General features: G+C 42.5%; 1 protein-coding gene across 1 annotated transcript in view; it reads right to left on the bottom strand.

Annotated features, from left to right (window-relative positions):
- KCMF1 (potassium channel modulatory factor 1) overlaps positions 1-19,992 on the bottom strand; it is a 116,293-nt gene that overhangs the window by 6,720 nt on the left and 89,581 nt on the right. Inside the window, exons 4-5 of the mRNA XM_036750965.1 lie at positions 14,853-14,954; positions 10,584-10,758 (exon numbers count right to left, since the gene is read on the bottom strand). Of these exons, the coding sequence (XP_036606860.1) occupies positions 10,584-10,758; positions 14,853-14,954 (277 nt within the window). The remainder of the gene's footprint in view (positions 1-10,583; positions 10,759-14,852; positions 14,955-19,992) is intronic.

Here is a 19,992-nt window from a genome sequence, read left to right as displayed (position 1 = left end):
CACAGAACAGTATCATCATTCACCCCCAACTCGAACGACTGGGGCGCAAAATCTTGGGGTAAGGGATGAAGATCTCATTTTCCATAGCTTCTTCTTGCTGAAATTGGACGTAGAGCTGTCCCTGCCCCAAGAGTCCCATTCCAGAGGTCAATTTTTTAGCAAGCTGGCAGGAATTCCAAGAATTCTACATGCTTAGGCAGTCACCTGAAAGAGTAGGGTGCTTAAGCCTAAAGGAGACAGAACTAGCAACAAGGTTGACCAAGACAAAGAACAAAAGAATAAGCAAGTGTGGGCTATTATACTTCAAATAAAATCACCCCCATTCTGGTTGAGATTCCAATTATTCAAAAATTTGATCCCATAGCCTAACTCAGGTAGGAAATGTTTCTTTTCCAAGGGTACACAATAAGGAAACTAAGCTAGAAGGGTCCCATCCTAGATGGAGACTAGGACTGCCCTCCAGGCCTTTTTCCCCAGGTACAAACTTTCACCTGTTAATCACAGAAGATCACCTTCCCTCTGAGTGGCTTGTGGCATTTATCAGCATCAGCCATACTTCTGGAGTCCATGAATCTATTATAGTCCTATTCATGGTAAAATATATGGTTCAGGGGTACGATTTGGTAATTATCTTCCCCTGAATAGACAACTGTTACAATGTTGTCCTTCCCATGGGCTATGACTTCTGCAGCCTTTGGAATATCATCTAGCTTCCGTTTTACCCATACTTTGGCTCCCCATTTTATTCTATCAATGGAGCAAGACCCTTTTGCTCCTCTAGTAGTTATTTTGGGAGGAGGGTCAGTTTTTACAAAGGGTATTTTTTCACAGGGGATAATAATCACTTGAACTATCCTATCATTTCTACAAAATTGTACAGGTTTTTCACCCAAATTCTGGAGTGTCACAACAATTTCTCTTTGATAATTAGAATCCATCACTCCAGCCAATACATGTACTCCTTGAGCTGCTAATCCTGGTTTAGGTAATATCCATCCAAAATGATTCTTGGGGATTCTCATACATACCCCAGTAGGGGTTTTTCTTATCTCTTTCCTATTCAACCTAAAATTCTCTATACAATGTAAATCATATCCTGCTGAACCAGGTGTTCCTGGACATGGTAGTGGGACATCTTCCCTCACAGTCCAAAATTCAATATTTTGGATCTCACGTGTTTGCTGTTCTCTGATCTGCAGATTTGGGGTCATCATTCTGGCTAGAGGTGTACTCCCTCCTAAGGGCCTATTATTCAAGTTACGTAAGGCAATAGACAAATTATTCTTCCAATGTCGATATGAATTATTAGAGCTTAATTTTTCTCAGCTGTTCTTTCAACAATCCATCCATTCTTTCAATTAGCCCAGATGCTTGTGGGTAATATGGAATATGATATACCCATTCTATATTATTCAACACACAATATCTTTTCACTTCTTTGCCCTTGAAATGTGACCCATTGTCACTCTGAATCTGCATTGGGGTTCCACAGTATAAACTTACAATATCTAGGGTTTTACAGGTGTTTTTATGAGTTGCGTCCTCATAAGGACAAGCCACTAGTACACCTGAATAGGTGTCCACACACGTACATACATATTTACATCCTTTATCCTGGAGTAGTGGGCCAATATAATCTATCTGCCAAATTTGGGCTGGAACTTTTCCCCTCGCTATTTCTCCAGTTACTAACCTAGGAAGAGTTCGTTCTTTTTCTAATTGGCATATACAACACTCCTCTGTTATTTTTTTTAACAATGCATGATACTGATACCTCGATCCTGTGCCCAATGATGGGTGGCCTGGACCCCTAGATGGCCGATGGTCTGGTGGACCAATCTTGCCAAGGCTGGGTCATCAGTTGGAGTCGGAGTAGGGACAATACATTCAGTAGCAATCTTTGCTAGTCGATCCGCATGTACATTGTACTCACATTCTGGTGTGGTCAGGGTCACGTGAGCATCAACATGAAAAACTGACAGATCTGTAACCAAAGACATATCCCATATATTTTCCCATAACTGTTTACCCCAAACTTGTTTGCCATGAATCTCCCAATTCTGATTCCTCCGTATAGGCATCCACGTAGCTAATACATTAGTTACCACCCATGAGTCAGTAAATACATGACACTGTCCTCCTTTCTCTGTTTTGATGGCCTGATGCACTGTCATCAGTTCAGCATATTGGCTAGTTCCACCTACCCCAGAACTTTCCAGAGTTTGCCTAGTACAGGGGTTATAGGCTACTGCTTTCCAATGTCTCTTCTGTACCAAATATTTTGCTGCCCCATCAGTAAACCAAGCATGTTTCTTCTGTTCTTCATTTAGTCCATCATATCCATTATTCCATTTCACTAAGGATGGTACCATCTGTTGCTTAGATTCAAGGGGTTTTTCGTTCCTCTCAGTGTCAATGTTCGCCACAGATTCACGTAGAGCAGAAACTCCACTTTTGCCTGCTCTGGACCTATTCTGAATATACCACTTCCATTTGATTATGCTCGCCTCTTGCGCATGTCCAATTCTGTGAGAAGCTGGGGTACTCATTACCCAAGTCATAATTGGAATTCCAGGCCTTAATACCACTTCATGACCCAGAATTAGTTGCTCAGTCTCTACTAAAGTCCAATATGCAGCTAACAGCTGCTTCTCAAAAGGTGTACATTGCATTCCAGATGAGGGCAGTTTCCTTGACCAAAAGCCTAAAGGTACACTTCGGCTCTGTTGTTTTTGCCACAGACTCCAATTCGCATAGTCATCTTGTACAGTCACTTGTAACTCCACTGGCCCATTTTGCATAGGCCATAAATCCAGAGCTAATTGTATAGCAGCCTTTGCTTCCTCAAAAGCTCTACTTTGTTCAAGTGCCCAATCGAATTCATATTTCTTTCTGGTGACTTTATACAAGGGTTTTAAAATCTGTCCCAAATGTGGGATGTGGTGTCTCCAATAACCAAACAGCCCTATGAACTTTTGGGCCTCTTTCTTATTAGTAGGGGTGGGAAAATCCTGGATTTTTTTGTCAAGCTTGTGGGAGAATTTCTCGCAGTCCTCTATTCCACTGTATCCCCAAGAATTTTACAGTTTGAGCTGGCCCTTGAACCTTTGCGGGGTTGATTTCCCATCCTTTGCTTTTCATATGGTCAATTAATAGTGCCAAACTCTCCTCTACTTCTTTTATATTCTTTTCCTGTATCATGATGTCATCTATGTAATGTGTAAGCTCTACACCAGGTAACTTTAATTCATCCAAATGCTCAGCTACAATCCTGTGGCAAATAGTTGGGCTATGAATATATCCTCGTGGCAGGCATGTAAATGTATACTGTCAGCCTTGCCAAGTAAAAGCAAACTGGTTCCATTGTTTGGGGTCTATTGGGATCGTAAAGAAGGCATTGGCCAAATCAATAACTGCATACCACGCCCCTTCACGTTTTTGTATTCTCGCTATTAAAGTAACCGTGTCTGGAACAGCGGTATACAAGGGAGGAGTCACTTTGTTCAGCTGTCTATAATCTACTGTCATCCTCCATATTCCATCTGACTTTCAGACTGGCCAGACAGGGTTGTTCCATTGAGTAGTCGTAGGGACTAACACTCCTGCTTCAACACATTCTCTTATAGTGTTGGCAATTTCATCTTGCCCACCTGGCACACGATATTGCCTCAAAGTAATTACTTCAGAAGGTTCAGGCAAAGTGATTGGATCCATCTTTATTTTTCCCACTAAGACTGCATTAATGCCTATTTTCCTCACAGCAACTTGGTATTTCCCTTCAGGTAAATTTAAGGTCATACCCTTCAATATGTCTATTCCAATGATGTATTCAGGAATAGGCACAATAACCACACTATATTCTTTCTTGGGCAACTGTCCAATTTTCATCATCAATTTAACTTGTCTGGCTGATATTTCAGCCCCTCCTAATCTTGTGATGGTAATAGGAGTTCCATGGCTGAACTTGTCTGGATTTCCATAGATAAGGGTGGCCTCCACCCCAGTATCTATTAATGCCTTAGATACCGTACTTGACCCATTTTTCCAATATATGGTCAAGTTAATGTGAGGTCTGCAATCCAGCCTGTGTATTTCCTTACTTTGGGCTGGAGCTTGGCCTGTTTCCTAGTATTCCCTAACACGTGACTCACTTGGGTTTGAAGGTTCAACGTCTGTAGTATCTGCAGGAGTTCTTATTTCCCTATTTCTTCTGTTATCGAGTCCTTTATCTTGGTACATTCTGTACAGTTCATTAGTTGGAATGCCATCTATCACTTCAAAGCCTACCCCTGCTCTCAATAGAGCAGTGAACATTTCTTTTCTTGTCACTCTATTTTGGCGCCAAATTTGCTGGCTGTTCACCCTTCTCTCTCAAGGAGATCTATCCCTTCCCCAGTCTCCTAAGTCATGTAACTGTAAAATCTTATCTATCACTACTGTAAGACAGCTCCCTACTTCCCCAAGTAACAGATTCAAAATTAGGTGTTTATAAGCAGGGAGAGCTGTCCTAATTACTTAATTCCTATGAGGGATTCCCATGGGATCATCGTAATATCTATCTGCAGTTCCTGTCATGACAGCAGTCTTCATTACCTCCTCCTTTAGTCTCATGATACAATCTCTAAGTGAATACCAGGGTCTATGTTCAGTGGGCCACGTAGAATCACCAGTATATCTCTTATTGCATCCCTCAGCGGCTAACGCCAACAGAGTAGTCCTGCTAGCACCATCTTCTTGCTGATGATATTCCCTAAAACCTTGCTTAACTAGAGGATTGTGGCTGATACCTACGAATCTCATACAATCCATCCTATCTACTAATATTCCACTGGCCCCTTCATCACTGAGTCTTACCATCCAAGATATTAATGGTTCTCCTATTCTTTGGCTGAATCTACTCAAAATGTCCGTGACCTCTTGCTGTGAAAAATCTTCCTGAATTTCCCTCGTAACTGAATTGTCATCTTGGGTTTCTATCTTCCTCCTTTGTATGGGACGAACGTCTGTCTGAGTATTTAACCATCTCATTCTCTATGTGAGGGACATCCTGAACCCTAGTAGCGTTTGTGCCTCAGCCCCTGACATTGTCTCATTTTCTCTCCGCTCCCTTCCCCTGCCACCATGGCAAGGACAAAACAGGCAGTCAGGCTCAGTCTGGGCTGAGTTGGAATGCACTCTTGGCTTATTTGGCCTCCCGTTGCTCCTAGCCACAATAGAAAAATTCTCATTTGAGTCAGTAGATTCTTGAGCAGCAGTTTGTTCTCCTGCTATCTGAGATTCCCCTTCTTGCTGTGGGGTAGGAGTGTCCCCATCTCTTTCACTTAATCTCAATCTTTCATATACTAGCCAGTAGGCTGATAACACTATCCAGCTTTGCCTAGATAGTGATGCCCCTGACTGAATTCCAACCTCTTGTAAACACCTTTCCAAATCCCTAGGATCTCCTCTCTGTAGCCTTGGTTCCCAGTTTTCACAGGGTCCAGCTCTTTTAGCCAATCCCTTTGCTAGGGAGGAATAAAATGGATCCTCCCACCCTGGGATATTCATCTCTTCCTCTGAAGTTGTTCTGCTTCTAAATAGAGATCTTATACCTAGCGATCCCATCCACGTCGTCATCAGATGTATTACGAAGGCAGAATTTATGATTTCAAAGAGAATCATATATATGTCTGAACGGTTCAGAACCGCAGGATATAAGGAATTCTCTAAGTAGAAGGAAGAAGAATTAAAGCATTTATTCAAGCTCCAAAGTAACAGACCCACGAACCAGTGTCCCCATTTTGATATTTTGATCAAAAGCTTCCAGGCCTCACAAGAGTAACCAGAAGGCCACAGAAAAACATGATGGTATTAAACCAAATCATATTCATGCTTCCCCTCTCTGGTAAGAAGATTACCCACTGGCCTCAAGTCCTTGCTCAGCACTCCTCGGTCCGCACGAGGGTCCAGTTGGCTCTGCTACCGACAGTTCCTGCTTTGGCTTTATCTTCAGCTTCGGCTGTAGCTATCTCTGGCTCCAACAAAACTCAATCTTCAAGCTGTCTTCTCTCCTTTTACAGAGTTTTTGACGTCATCAAGCATTTCTGAATGACTAGAGCTTAGGCTCTGGTGATTGGTTCTTGAGTTGGCCCCTCCCCTTAGGACCCTGGGAGGTTCACATCCACATAGATTAAGTTAACACCTAATAGGGCATGGCTCTGGAGTTAGCACCTCCCCTTAGCCAGCCCCACCTTGGGCCCCACCTTAGCCGCCAATCCACACCCACATAGGTTCCACACCTAATAGGGGTTTGGGCCTGGGGCTTAGCACCTAGTAAGGATTACTCAAAGAAAACAAAGGCCATTCTGCTTACCAACAACCAGTTACCCCAAGAGGTCCTCAAACCCACCTGCACACACCCTAGTCATTTTTCACTTTGTTTTTCAGCTTAAACAGAATCTCCGGTGTGACTTAAATATATTCAATAAGCTAACAGACTTTCTGTTGACTGTCTCATACAAATATCTACTGCTTCTTCAAATGTATATGCACACTACTGTTATCAACAGAAACAATTCATCTAAGAACATTTCTGAAATGACAGTAGTTTTTTTAATCAGCTATTCGATTCTCAATAAATGGATACTAAGAGTACAATTATTATTAAGCAGAGGTCCCAAAAAAATCTATTGATGTTAAAAAAAAAACCTTTTTTAGCTTGGAAACCTCTGAATTAAAGATTGCTTTGTTAAAGCAACAGACCCATCACAAATCTTTTTCTCATTCTCCACTATTTTGGTCTGTGGATGTTACTGATTTTCTCCTGCAGAGAAACAAATAAGTTCAGCACCTAAAAACAATGCTAGATTTTTTAAGAGTTTTAAAAAATGTACTGATATCTTTTGTCTTTACATCACTTACACCCAGAGCTCAGTACAGTGCCTGGCAAGTGACTCGACTTTCATTTCTGAGTATTTCTTGGTCTCCCTTCCTACCTGGTGAGTCATCCCCTTGCAAGGAAGAATAAAGAGGAGGAAAAAACCCCAGTTCAACAAAACTAATCAACATATCAAATGAATCTGAGAGTGCATGCATTGAGAAGCTCAGACTTGAAAGTCTAATCCCTGCTCTGCTGGGAAGCTCCATGTGACTGTGGGTAAGTCACTTCACAGCGCGGCTTCCAAGCTGAGCCCCGCTGGGCTCTCTGGTGGTGCAGGAGGCTCTGCTGGAGTACTGTCCTGAGGAACAGGCACCAGCCACAAAAAGGTGGCTACTACAAGGAAGAGGGACTTAGAAAGCCTGTCATGGGAGGACAGACTGAAGAAACTCCAACTATTCAAAACTAGAGAACAGAGATCAGAATGTACCCTAACGGTGCTCAGCTCTCAGCTGGACAAGCAATCAGCAAACTATACAAATCATGGCTTGAGGTAAACTTAAAGTGATGGAGGAAATGTTCATATTCCAAATTAACCATGAAAGTATGTTTTGCAGACATTTTGTTTTCTGGAGAGCTGGCTATTAACCTTCATTAGCTCACCACTGACTGTTCTTTTCAGTTATCCAGGACTCCAGGGAGACAAATTCTGGCTCAACATAAGCAGATTTTTCTTTTCTGGTTTTGTTTCTTCTTTCTCATGGTTCATTCCATTGGTTATAATTCTTCTTTACAATCTGACTATTGTGAAAATATGTTTAGTGTGAAGGTATATATAGAACCTATATCAGACTACATGCTGTCTTGGGCGGGAGGGAGAGAAAATTTGGAACTCAAAAGCTTGTGGAAGTGAGTATTGTAAATTAAAAATAAAAAAGAAATTTAAAAAGAAAAAAAAAGATAAATTGTTCTAACAACTAGAAGGGCTCCAAACTAAAACGGGCTGTCTAGGAGGAAGGAAACACCCCACAGGGGTTGGAGGTCATTGGAGGGCACTTGAGAGTGTGTCTAGTCTAACTCTTTCCTAAATAGAAGGTCGCCAGCTTGGTCAAGTCCCCCTGACTACCTGCCAGGTCCAGCTTCACATCTGCCTGGCCTTTTCAACCTGACAGATCCCAGATGTCCATACAGCCGCCTTGAATTCCTAGACGTGACCTTCCTGCTGGGACAGAGAAGACTCCTGCTTCCCTCCCTGAGCCCCTCACATTGACCCCATTCTTCACTCCTGCCCTGCTGCCTGATTTGTCTTGCCCACATCTTCCTGGTTTACACTTACTCTGACGCACATATGGACTTGCCATGTTGTTTGTCTGGCCTTGGCCTCAGGGCACATGTGGTACTCCAAGCTCCATGGAGTGACCAGCAAACCTCTAGACCACAGAACCCCAGAGTTAGAAAGAACCCTTCAGAAGGCCACCTAATGAAGCCTTGCCAAATAGCCTGGTCCTGAATTCACAGTCAGGTGGAAATGCTTCAAAATCAGGGCAAGAGAAATGTGTGCTGAACCATTCTTGTATTCCTAGGGCCATCCATCCCAGAGGGAGCTTCTTTACTTGAGAAGGGCCTCCTCTAACTATAACAGAATTCTGCAGGGAGAGGAGGGAATTTACTACCACCACATAATTCTGATAGGTAGCAACAAAAAATCATCTGCATCAGCTAATCCAACTCCTTTTTAAGTTTTCGAAGTGAAAGGAGACAGAAGTATTTATCAAATTTGCTGCTTGCCCAAGGCAAAAGAACCCAATACTGTGAGATCCAGGTAAAAGGGGGATCAGGCAGGTTTTGTTCCTCCCTAGGGGTCCCTGGGCACAACACGGTTAGTTTCCTCTTGGTTGTTCTCACTCCTCTTCCTTCATCGTGCCCAACGGGGTCTTTGTTCCCCAACACAGGACCAGTCCTGTGGTAACCCCCACTTCAGCCCTAGCCTGACAGGCTACTGCAAGTTCCAATAGGACTATGGATGGCCAGAGCTCTGTGGCCCTTAAAGTGATTCATGTCAGCTCTTTCATCAGAAGCCGCCTTGGCTGGGATGGTTCACCTCTCAGTCATCTGTTCGTCACTCAAGCAGACTAGGGAAGGAGAGTGTATTCGAGAGTCATTCACTGGGAAGCTAGATGAGTGGTGGAACTGGACCCAGCTGCTGCCTCGGACACATACTAGCTGTGAGACCCTGGACCTGTAAAATGGGGACAATAGTAACGGCACCTGTATCCCAGCCTGGATGTCTTGCTGTTGGCATCATAAATTAAATGGGTCCAAGATAGAGCTGACCTTGCTCTCAAACTCTATCCTCTCCTCCAAATGCCTCACTGTCCTCCTACTTAACCAATTCCTGCCTCTTCTTTCTCCCTCCCCTGCATTGCACCCTCTCTCCCGCTCACATTAATTCTACCTCTGGAATGCATTCTGTATCAAGGCCCTCATGTCCACTCACAGAGGGAGCCACATCCCATGGCTAGACACTCCAATATCCTCCCAATCATTCTCCTTTTAGCAATGTTTCCCTCCTTCAATTAATCAATCAATTACAAAGCCACCACATAACTTGCGTGAAAGGCAGGCCTTAGGATGTCCTTGCCCTGCTCAAAAATCCCCAGTGACTCCTGCTCTTTTCGGACCAAGTACAAGCTCCTTAGCCTCCCATCCAAGGCCTTCCACACTGTGGCTTCTCTCTACTCACACGCCTCTACTTTCCATACCTTACGTTCCAGTTAGATGGGGCCATCAGCTGCTGTGCCACCTCCAGTCTCGAACCCCACCTCTGCTCCCCCTCAGAGGACCCTCGGGTCCCTTCAAGTCTCCGTTTAGAGGTTCCACTGCTCCCAGCCGTTAAAGCTCTCCTTCCCCCTCAAATTATGTTGTACTGATGTACACATTTCTATTTACCTCTTTGTTGTCTAGTAGGACGGAAGCTCTTTGAGAGCAGGGGCTATGTTTTTAAAAATTAAAACATTTTTAATTGGCTTACAAAGGAGTCACAGACTACAAACGACATTAGCAGGGAAGAGGTCTGAGCATGCAGACATTTCCAGTGTGCTGAAACAAGCTTTCACTCTTACCCAAGCCTCCTGCTTCAACAGGACAGTCCCGTTTTAAACAAAAAGTATTTACGATCATTGCTAATTGCATTTGGAGTTCAGAGCAGGATTATAGGCTCCTGGTTTCTGCAGTGGTGAGCAAGGAGGATGAGTTAGGAACTTTGTGGCCCAATAGTTTTTCCATATATCTTCACAAGCTATTAGAAGATACATTTTCCAGGATCTTGCCTTTATATTCTTGTTTTCACAAGACCCTCCTGTGATTTTACACAAAGACAAACATGTTCTTGTTTGACTTTTGTATAAGAAAAGATTAATTTTTAAAGATTTTTTTCTTTAGGGCACAAAAACATAAGAGAAAATGTCACCAAAAGAGTTACTTATTTCTTCCATTATTTACTCAGTGCTTGGGAAAAAACCAAAAAACTACAGTAAAGCAAAATGATTCACGTTCTATATTACCACCATTTAACATTTTAAGGATTTTTTTCTTTTAGATGAAAATATAACCAAAACTGGTAGCTGTCTGATGGTCAGGGAACGAAAACATACATATCAGAATCAAAATTTAAAAGGGAAAAAGCCAAAGCAATTTTCTTTAAGAGGCAAATACAAAAAGGTCTTACCAGCGATAGGATCCATGGCTTCCCTATTGCTTGGAGAATATGAACTCTGCGAAGAGGAAAGCCCACCAGTAGAACTGCTAGTAAAGTGCATGTTTGATCTACGGGCCCGGGGACCTCCTAGCCCCCGGCCAGGGTGAAACATTCTACGTACATGTCGAACACCACTCGATTCATCGTAACCCATGAGTTAAGAAAATAAGCCAAATGGCTTGTGGAAATAAATACAAGCTTAACCTCTGCTAGGTAGGCAAACAGATTCTTCTAAAATGGCTTTTGGCACTTGAGAGAAATGTCTTGTTTTGTCTTTCAGTTACAATTCAAATAGAGAACAAGCCATGTGGTTGCATTCTGCTTGAAACCAATAAAGAATGAAATGTTGGCATTTCAATACAGGACCACTTCACTCATTCTGGACAGATTTCTAGCAGTCTCCCAGAAGGAAGACAAGAACGTGGCTGGCCAGCAGACAGTGGGCATCAGGTTCAGATACCTTCTTTCATAAGAAATGTCTAACTCTCACCTCTACTCCCAGCCAATGGCATGAAAAATAAAGCAGTGGATGGTAGCATCAGAATACACAGCCAGAAGTGAGGAATGAGAGCTGGGAGTAGAAGAGAACTCTGCTTACTAAAACCAGCTTCAAAGTTCCTTAGCCTGTTTTCTCATTCTTTGGTTGAGATGTAGGGGATACTTTTGTCCAGGAGCAGATAACCGCAGCCCCAGCTTGGCTTCCCGAGGGCATAATTGGTAAGAAAGATTGCCTGGCAAGTCAGAGTCTTCAAACTCTTCATGAATTTCTGCAAACCCCTAGACTTTCCTGGGCCCAAAGGCTTTCATCTATCGAAGGAGAGAGGTGGAATGCATCACCTCAAGGGTCCCTTTTCATGCTAAACTCCTATCGCTCATATTCATGATGATGACTCAAGACAGCAGAGGGCTTTTAGAAATATTTCAATCAAAAAATGTAAAAACTTAAAGCCAATAAAAATCACGCATTCACTCACAAGAAAGGCCTTCTCCCTAGACCCAGGGCCATGCCGAGGTGGATGGGCCCTTGTAATACCTGAGTTTACAAGCAAGGAAAACTAGATTTAATCAGTAAGCTTATGTATGGGAAGAATGGTTTTTTACATTTGAAAACTTTTATTTTAAAATGTAAAAAGCACTCTTAGCTCACAGGCTAAACAGACACAGGAGGCGTGACCAAATCAACCATGCACTTTGAATCTTTTTTTGTGCCATGGACCCCTTTGACAGCCCAGCAAAGCTCATGAACCCTTCTCAGAATAATGCTTTAAAATGCATAAAACAAAATACATAATATTAAGAAAGAAACCAATTACAAGGAAATACAATTATCAGGTTCAGAACTCCTGCCCTAGGCAATGCTGGTTAAATGCAATTGTGCTATAATTAAGACATATGGTTACAACTTGGTTTTTCAAAGGAAATGAATCATTTTGGGTAAATTAAGTTTTCTGGTAAAGTGTTAACCCTTTAAATTCCCCTCGGTTGTTTATATTTGGTCATCTGTTTCTTTCTCAAAATAGAAGCATCTCCTGAGCTTATTTCCCTACAAGATTAATGAATCAAAGTCTTAAAGTTTGTTCTGTCTACCCGAATCTTCGTGTTCATTGTTGCCATCAGATTCTTGGACTCATGAAAATCATTTAAAACACTACATCTGCCTGATGATCACAACAAACCATAGGGTACCTTCCCTCGTCGGCCTGCATCTACTTTTCTAATTTATGAGCACAAAATTCATTCACTGATTGTAATCTCATTATCGCATGAATTTGGGCTAGGAGGTTTTAGACAAGGCTTACAAATTCATTCTCATCCTCCAGTCACACTCTGTGGACATAAAACTGTGATCCAACTTTCTCTATTACTCCTTAAGTTAAGGGAAAACTCCAGGGGTGAGCAAAGTTAAAACTGTAACCTAACAGAACAGGACAAGATCACAGGATTACAGAGTTGGACCTGGACAAAGGATCCAGAAGCCAAGTATTCCAACTCTTACATTTTACAGATGAGGAAACTGAGGCACACTGAGGTCATGTGACTTTTTTAAGGTTGCTAAAGGTCACACAGGCATTAAGTGGCAAAGCCAAGGTTTATATTCAGCTCTGCTGAACCCCAAAGCGCTGCTGTTTGTTGAAGGAGCTGGATTTAGAACCTGAGGGCCTGGGTTCAAGTTTTAGCACTGCTGATCAGGAACTTAGTCTTACGAGGCCTCAGTCTCTTTACTTGTTAAAAGGAAGGTGAGAGAGTTGGAGGACATGATCTCTAAGGTCCTTTCCAGCTCTAAATCCACAGTGCCAAGATCAACTTTCCCATGACATTTTTTCTGTAATGACATCTCATATTCTGAACTGGTTCCCAGGTTTAGTGAGGTCTACTAGGTAGAAGAGAGGCAGTATAACAAGCTTATGGCACTTACTTCCTCCGGAGCGAGTTTTGTAACTACAGAAAAAACTTTTGCTGTATTCGTTTCAGAACTATGGGTTGTATTCCTGAGTAGAATGTATGCTCCTTGAGGGCAGGGACTCTTTTGCATTTTTTTTTGTATCTCCAGTGCCACCCACAAAGTAGGCACTTACTAAATCATTTTGGTTTCGGTTATCACTATAAGCTTATCTTTCAATGAACATAAAATTTAATCACAGAGCTAGTCAGAAAAAACACTTTTCTACCCATGAATTACCTAATGTTTGGAGGGGATGCTGAGCTGTTCTAGGAGTCTGAGGTTTGATTTGGGAGCACTACGAATCATTACTAGGAAATGACAAAACAGTTGACCTTTCTTTAACTGGGCTCAAACTCAGAGGGAGGAGTATTTGATTCACTAGGAGACATCACTAAAATAGACTGGCCCCACTGGCATCTTTTGGGACAGTTCTGCCCCGTCAGGTGCCCTTTTTTTACTACCTGTATCCAGTTTTCTAAAGTCTCGGCAGACTTTCAAACGAACACATGATGACCATGGTTCAATTCATTGCCTTTGCTCAGAAAAATCTTTTTTGCTTTCTGATTAACCTTGGGTTGGAGTTAGAGGGCACTCTCTGATTTTTTTTTTTTTTGCTAAGAAACAATTAAATAAAACCCAGTCCAGGTACTTTGAAGCTCCCCATTTCAAGTTGTGGATAGACTGCCATTTTCTAAGGTAAGCATAACTTTCTGACACTTGCATCTTTCACCAGTTAAGTTAGAATTCCTACCTATCGAGGGAGGGCTTCATATTCTAACTCTGTGTATATCCAGCACCCCATCTGTATCAGTTTTTTCTGCCTCATCTATATGCAAGTGCCAGATACTCACCCACCCTGTGGTTTGGTTTTCTCATTTCAAAATGGGAATAGTAATGTTTTGACTAAGCCCCTGGCAAACCTCAAGAGCTTCACCTTCCCCTCTCTCTCCCTTGATCTATGCCGTTCTTGTCATATGCATATCCACTGCAGGCACTCCTCTGCTTCTGGGTCAGGAACTGTTCTCTGCCACTGCTCCTTGGGTCTCCACTGCACTCCCACTTTTCTTCTTCCTGGTCTTATCTGTAACTGCTTTTTCACAGACATCATCAACATGAATTCTGAGTGCCTCTTCCCTCCTGCTCAAAGAGCTAAGCCCCAAGAGTGTGCTGGGTAATCCTTAGCTCCGCCATCTTCCTCGACAGTAGATTCTCAGCTTATGCTGCTTAGTCTCATTCCTCCCCACCCTATACTTACTTCCCTTCCCCCTTGCCATATTTAGGTTGGCCCCTTTCTGCATGCTTGGGATTCCTGAAAGTCTGGTTTCCAGGGCCACAGGCTAACTGAGGTGTTACTGCAGCACACTGGTCAGCTACAATCAGAGAGGAGACTTTGGTTTTAATAAAATGTACCGGCTATAACAGTTGTTCTTTATCATATAGAGAAGATCCATTTTCAAAGAGCTGAAATGTTCACAGTCTTGGTTCTATGCAAGGAGGTTATCCCAGGCATCCCATCACATACGCCATATAGAATGCCCGGGTGATTAAAAATCTACCTGTGTATGACACTCCACTGGGGTTTTGAATAATACTGAAAGTAAGAGAACCAATATGCACAAGAGGTCCATCTTTAAATGAATTTTGTTTTTTTCTTTCCATTGTGAATAAACAGTTTGAAAATCTGCTCTTCTCTCTGATTTGCTTTTTAGATAATCAAGCACATGTTAATAGCTAGAGCCCAGAGTGACCCATGCAATTTCTTCCTTTCTTTTTATTGCTGGTACATAAAAGGATATTAAATCTCTAGGGGCTCTGTGTTCAAGTGTGAGATGAGCTGCAAAGTCATCTGTGACATGATTAGGGTCTCCGCCAGGTAACGCTGCACAGATTGGACAAATCTGCAATGAAAGCCAGAACAACAGGTTTAGTAAACATCTATTTAACAACAGACACACGCACCAATGAGAACCAAAATGTGAATCTAAGAAAATACCAGTTAGTTGCCAATAATCACATTACAACTTAGCAAACACACATCCAACAAAGAGTCCAACAAACACATTCCAAGAAAGTGTCTGAGGTCTCTGCTGTCAGTGCTGGCTTCAGATGAGTGGGGATGAAGGCTTAAGTCCCTGTGCAGACCCATGAGAAAATGGCAAAAATGGACGAATGTTCCTTAGGTTGTCCTCAGTCTTAGAGAATTGGTGCTGGACGTACCTGCCTACATGGCCATTTGCAGATCCCGGAAAGTATCTGCTCAGATTTACCCATTCACATCTGATGGTTTCCATCCCAGCAAGGCCAGAGCTAGAACCAGAGCCCCCTTCCTACAGAGTAACTGTATAGGCCTGGACAAGAGGCCAGGCCAGTATTAAAATGTGAACATGGGGTCTGAAGTAATTTAAATGGAGGGAGGCAAAATAAGTAAGGTTTTCCCAAAGGAAAGGAACACAAATGTGCAAATACATACTGTAAACTCCTATAGGATAATTAATATGAACTGAACTGACATAAATGATAGCAGCTGTTAAGAAAATGGTCTTCAAAGAGGAAGACACATAGAGGGAGGTGAGAATAAAAATACAGGAGCTTAAGAGTCCAAATCTCTCTGACTCAGAGTGCAGGGAGCTGGCAGAAGAAGCTTCACATAAAGCCAAAGAATAAGGGTCTGAGGCGAAAGTCAGAGAAGCAAAAAGGGTCTAAAAGGCAGAGCCTGAGGGAATACACAGAGTTGGGAGGAGAGGGACTGAAGCAGAAAGGAGCTCACCCCTTCAGAAACCCAAAGGGGTGTTGAGGGTTTGGAGCAACAATACAGCCTTTAAAAAAGGTGGGAAAACCAGGATGACTAACTACAAAGAGCTTGGAGTCTTGCTGACTTTTCTATGGCTGGGCAGGGCCTTCAGGTGAGGATGGCTGGGGAGGGCCTTCAGGTGAGGCTCCTGATCATTACAACAAGCCCCAGAATATTACAATGCCTTCTCAATGAGAGCCACTCTCCAAAGAGTTCTGTTCAACAATCCAAACAGGAAAACCACGTGGGTGAAGAATTTCTATCATCCAGACACAGAGTGGGATGGACAGCCCATTGAGTACCATCAGTATGAAGCAAGAGGCAGAGAACTGGCTGGACTGTATTTGGGAAAATGAATGGCTATTTTAGCAACCTCAAGCTGCTTCCCTGAACAAAACCCCATCTTTTACACACCAATAGTCTTCTAGTGATGCTTGATTGCTCTGAATCACAGAACACCACAATCTCCAAAGAATTTAAATTGTAGGTGACACCAAGGACAATGGAAAGACATGATGGGCAGAGGCCCACGGAAATTATCAAAGATATCCTCCAGATCAGTCATGTATCTGCAGCCCCAGTGCCACAGTGGTGCCCACAAAGTAAGGTTTGTTGGGAAGATCCCCCAAGAAGAATTTTTGGAAGAACACAAATAAAAGTCCCAGATGATTCCCATGGATGACCTGCAAACAGGACTGCGACAGCTGACATTTTCAAAGGCCCGCCTTTCTCCCTTCCTACCAATCAGGTGACATTTTATAGCAGGCTGTCATCTTATTTGATCCTCAGAATCACCTTGTGAGAGAGGTACTTAGTAAAATAGTGCAGTGCAGTATGAAAGAGGTGTCAGATGCGCAACCCACAAGTACAGCTGAACCAGATGAAAATGTAATTGGGAAAGAGTTAACAAAATAAATAAAATAAAATAAAATGCGGATAAGACGACATTTCAAAACTAAGTCAACGGGTGGCCCACAGGGCTCCTTCCACATGGTTCGGTGGCCATGGTTCTATCAAAATTGCAGCTGTCCTATTTAGTACCTGGGGGACCATGGGCAAGTCACTTAACCCTTCTCTTGGCCTCAGATTCCTCTCAGGTAAATTGAGAGGGATGAGCCTCCTTCAGTTTTAAATCTCTAATCCTATGAGTTAATCCTATTTACAAATGAAGAAACTGAGGTTCCAAGAAGGTTAGGCAGAAGCTCTGAAGTACTGGAGGCAGGGTCAGAGGGATAACCGCTACTGATTTGATCAGGGCCAAGCAGAGTCAACAGGGAAGAGTCAGAGAGGACATTAAGGTTTGGGTTGATAGAAGGATAGAGGCATCTTCTCTGGTTGTGTCCCCTGTGTCTCCTTCCTTCCTCATCACCACCTCCCGACTAATATTATTATTATTTATTTAAATATTTCCTTCCTTCCTCATCACCACCTCCCGACTTCCCCAGCTTCAAGTACCAGATACCGACCTTCTACAAAAAGCCTTTCCCAATTTTTTGATAATTTGTACTGCCTTCCTTCTGCCGATTATTTAGCTATAAATAAACCCTGGCCATAGAGGGCATATTCTTAAAGGTATGGGATGGATCACAAGGCCACTGAGGTCTCTCAGGGCTTCAAAATTCTATGCTTTTGTGATATGGCCTTCAACTATCAAAATCACAGGATCACAGATTCAGCCCTGAAAGAGACTTGAGAGAATACGTCAGTCATTTTACAGATGGGGAAGCTCAGGGCTGGAGAGGTTAATAGTCTGCCCAAGTCCTCCCAGGTGGTTCAGTAGCAGGGTTGGGGCAGGAATTCTCACAGACTGTGAGAAGGTGGGTCTGACTGAAAGGGGCAGGGGAGAGCGGACACACACAGAAAGATACTACTGTGGTCCGTGCTCCTAAAGTGAGGAGAGAAGTGTGTGGTGGCAGTGAGAGGTTTGGAGATTCAGTATTCCAATCTACTGATTGGGGAATTTTTTGAAGTCGACCATGCAATTAGTTCAGAGCAACCCCTCAAAACTAAAAGTGGTGCCTTTAATGTCCTCTACTTGTCAAGAGGCACTCAAGTTCACCTCTTGGGGAAAGAGAGTTAGAAGAAGTCGTAGGCGTGTTTGCTCATTAATCAAAACACTTTAACACGTCCTGTGAAACTATCTCTCCATCGAGGAAAAATGCGCATGTGTAGCAATTATAAAAATGCTAAAACCTTTCCTCTGAACTCTGGGCTTATTGCCTTTGCTCTTCATTTGGGACCTAATCACATACTGCCTTGTGACTTACTGCTGTCCAGCATTAAGTGTCACCTCTTCAACTAGCCTGTAATAACAAGTTTCTTGAGGGCGGAGAAGAGTTCATACTTCTCTGTATCTTCCACAATGCTTAACACAGAGATAAGGACACGACAGGTGAGTAGGGTTTGTCAGGGAATAAAAAGTTAAGTGCCTGGAGTCTCAGCTTCCTTATAACTCTGATCTAAAAAACTTACATAACTTCTCAATTTCCACTAACTTTTTGATTGACAAAATCACTTTGGGAGGTCCATCCATTTTCAAAAACTGCTGTTATTCCTCTCCTTCTAAACTGCCCTCTGTGTTCTCCATCACCCCAGGTCAGCAGCAGAGGTCACACTTGGCATCTTCCTCCCACTCGTCTCATCCCTTCCCTGCCTTCCCCCTTTGGAAATGGTTTGTCATTGTACACAATTGCAGACTCATGGTATGTATCTGTGATGACTAACTTTGATAGACTCTCCAAAAGACTCATGAAGGAAAAGGCTATCCACACCCAGAGAAAAAATGACGGAGTCTGATGCAGACTGAAGCAAACCATTTCCTTTCTCTCTCTCTTTTTTTGTTTCTTCTTTCTCATGGTTCATTCCATTGGTTATAATTCTTCTTTACATGACTAATATGAAAATATGTTTAATATGAAGGTATATGTAGAGCCTATATTGGATTGCATGTCATCTTAGGGAGGAGGGGAGAGGAGAGGGAGGGGAAGAAAATTTGGATATCAAAAGCTTGTGGAACTGAATGTTGTAAACTACAAATAAATAAATTGAAATTTTCAAAAAAGGAAATTATTGTTCATGAGGTGTCTTAAGGAAGTACCTGATAATCCATGTTATGTTCTAAGAGCGGCAAATAGGGTTAAGTAACTTGCCCAGGGTCACACAGCTTTACTAGCTTACTTATTGTCTGAAGCCAGATTTGAAAAAAAGGAACCTTTGAGATCATCAGCTCAATGGGACAATGTAGAGTCACTGTAAGGGGTCCATCTCATTAAATGACTCTGTATAACAAATACGTGAATCTGCTTATTCCTTATCGCTATTGTGATTCATAAAAAATAAATTCATTGGCCATTGCGCACTTCCTCAATCAGCAGATATTAATAAAATAACTATCCTTTGACTTTATATACTGTGTCTGATGCCAGATTTGAATTCAAGTCTTCATGATTCCAAGCTCAGCTCTCTATCCATTATTCCACCTAGCCATGATATATGCAGACCAATAAATAATATTATACAATTACTACTGTGGAAAGTAGGGTATAATAAACATAAAAGAGGCGCAAAGTGTTAGCTAAGATCAGAGGAAGAAAAGATCATTTCTGAGGGGAAAGCCCTTTCATGAGAGCTGCATGGAGGAGATGGCATGTAAGTTGGGTCTTGAAGGATAAGCAAGATTTCCAAATCTGTAGACAGGGCATTCCAGGAATAGGGAAGTGTAAGCAAAAGCAGAGAGGTGAAAACTACTCAACATGCACAGCAGTCACGAGACACACAACGGGCAGTAGGCTGGGATCAAGGAGATCCCTAGAAAGAGGGATCATGGTAAGCTAAGGCTGGGAAGGTTTATTTCTACTACTAAGCTTAATCATTTGCTTGGTTTAAATTGCTTTGCCTTCATTAATGGCACAAATATATATTAGTACATGAAATTGTTTGAATCGGGAGATTCTTTGAGAGTCAAACTATGATAACACTTTCCTATCTGGTCACCTATAATCAAGAAACAGATTGCTGCAGTTCTGTTGGTTTCCACCTAACAAAGGAATGCCTTTCACAGAAGCAGAAGGCTGACAAATAAACCGCTGCCTCGGCTGGATTCTCGTAGGGCCTTTATAAATGCAGTGCCAAAACAGCTCTGGATT

Source organism: Trichosurus vulpecula, chromosome 3, assembly GCF_011100635.1.
Source record: "Trichosurus vulpecula isolate mTriVul1 chromosome 3, mTriVul1.pri, whole genome shotgun sequence".
NCBI lineage: Eukaryota > Metazoa > Chordata > Mammalia > Diprotodontia > Phalangeridae > Trichosurus > Trichosurus vulpecula.
Note: the sequence above shows the minus strand (reverse complement) of the source record. Positions and strands in the feature narration are given on the sequence as shown.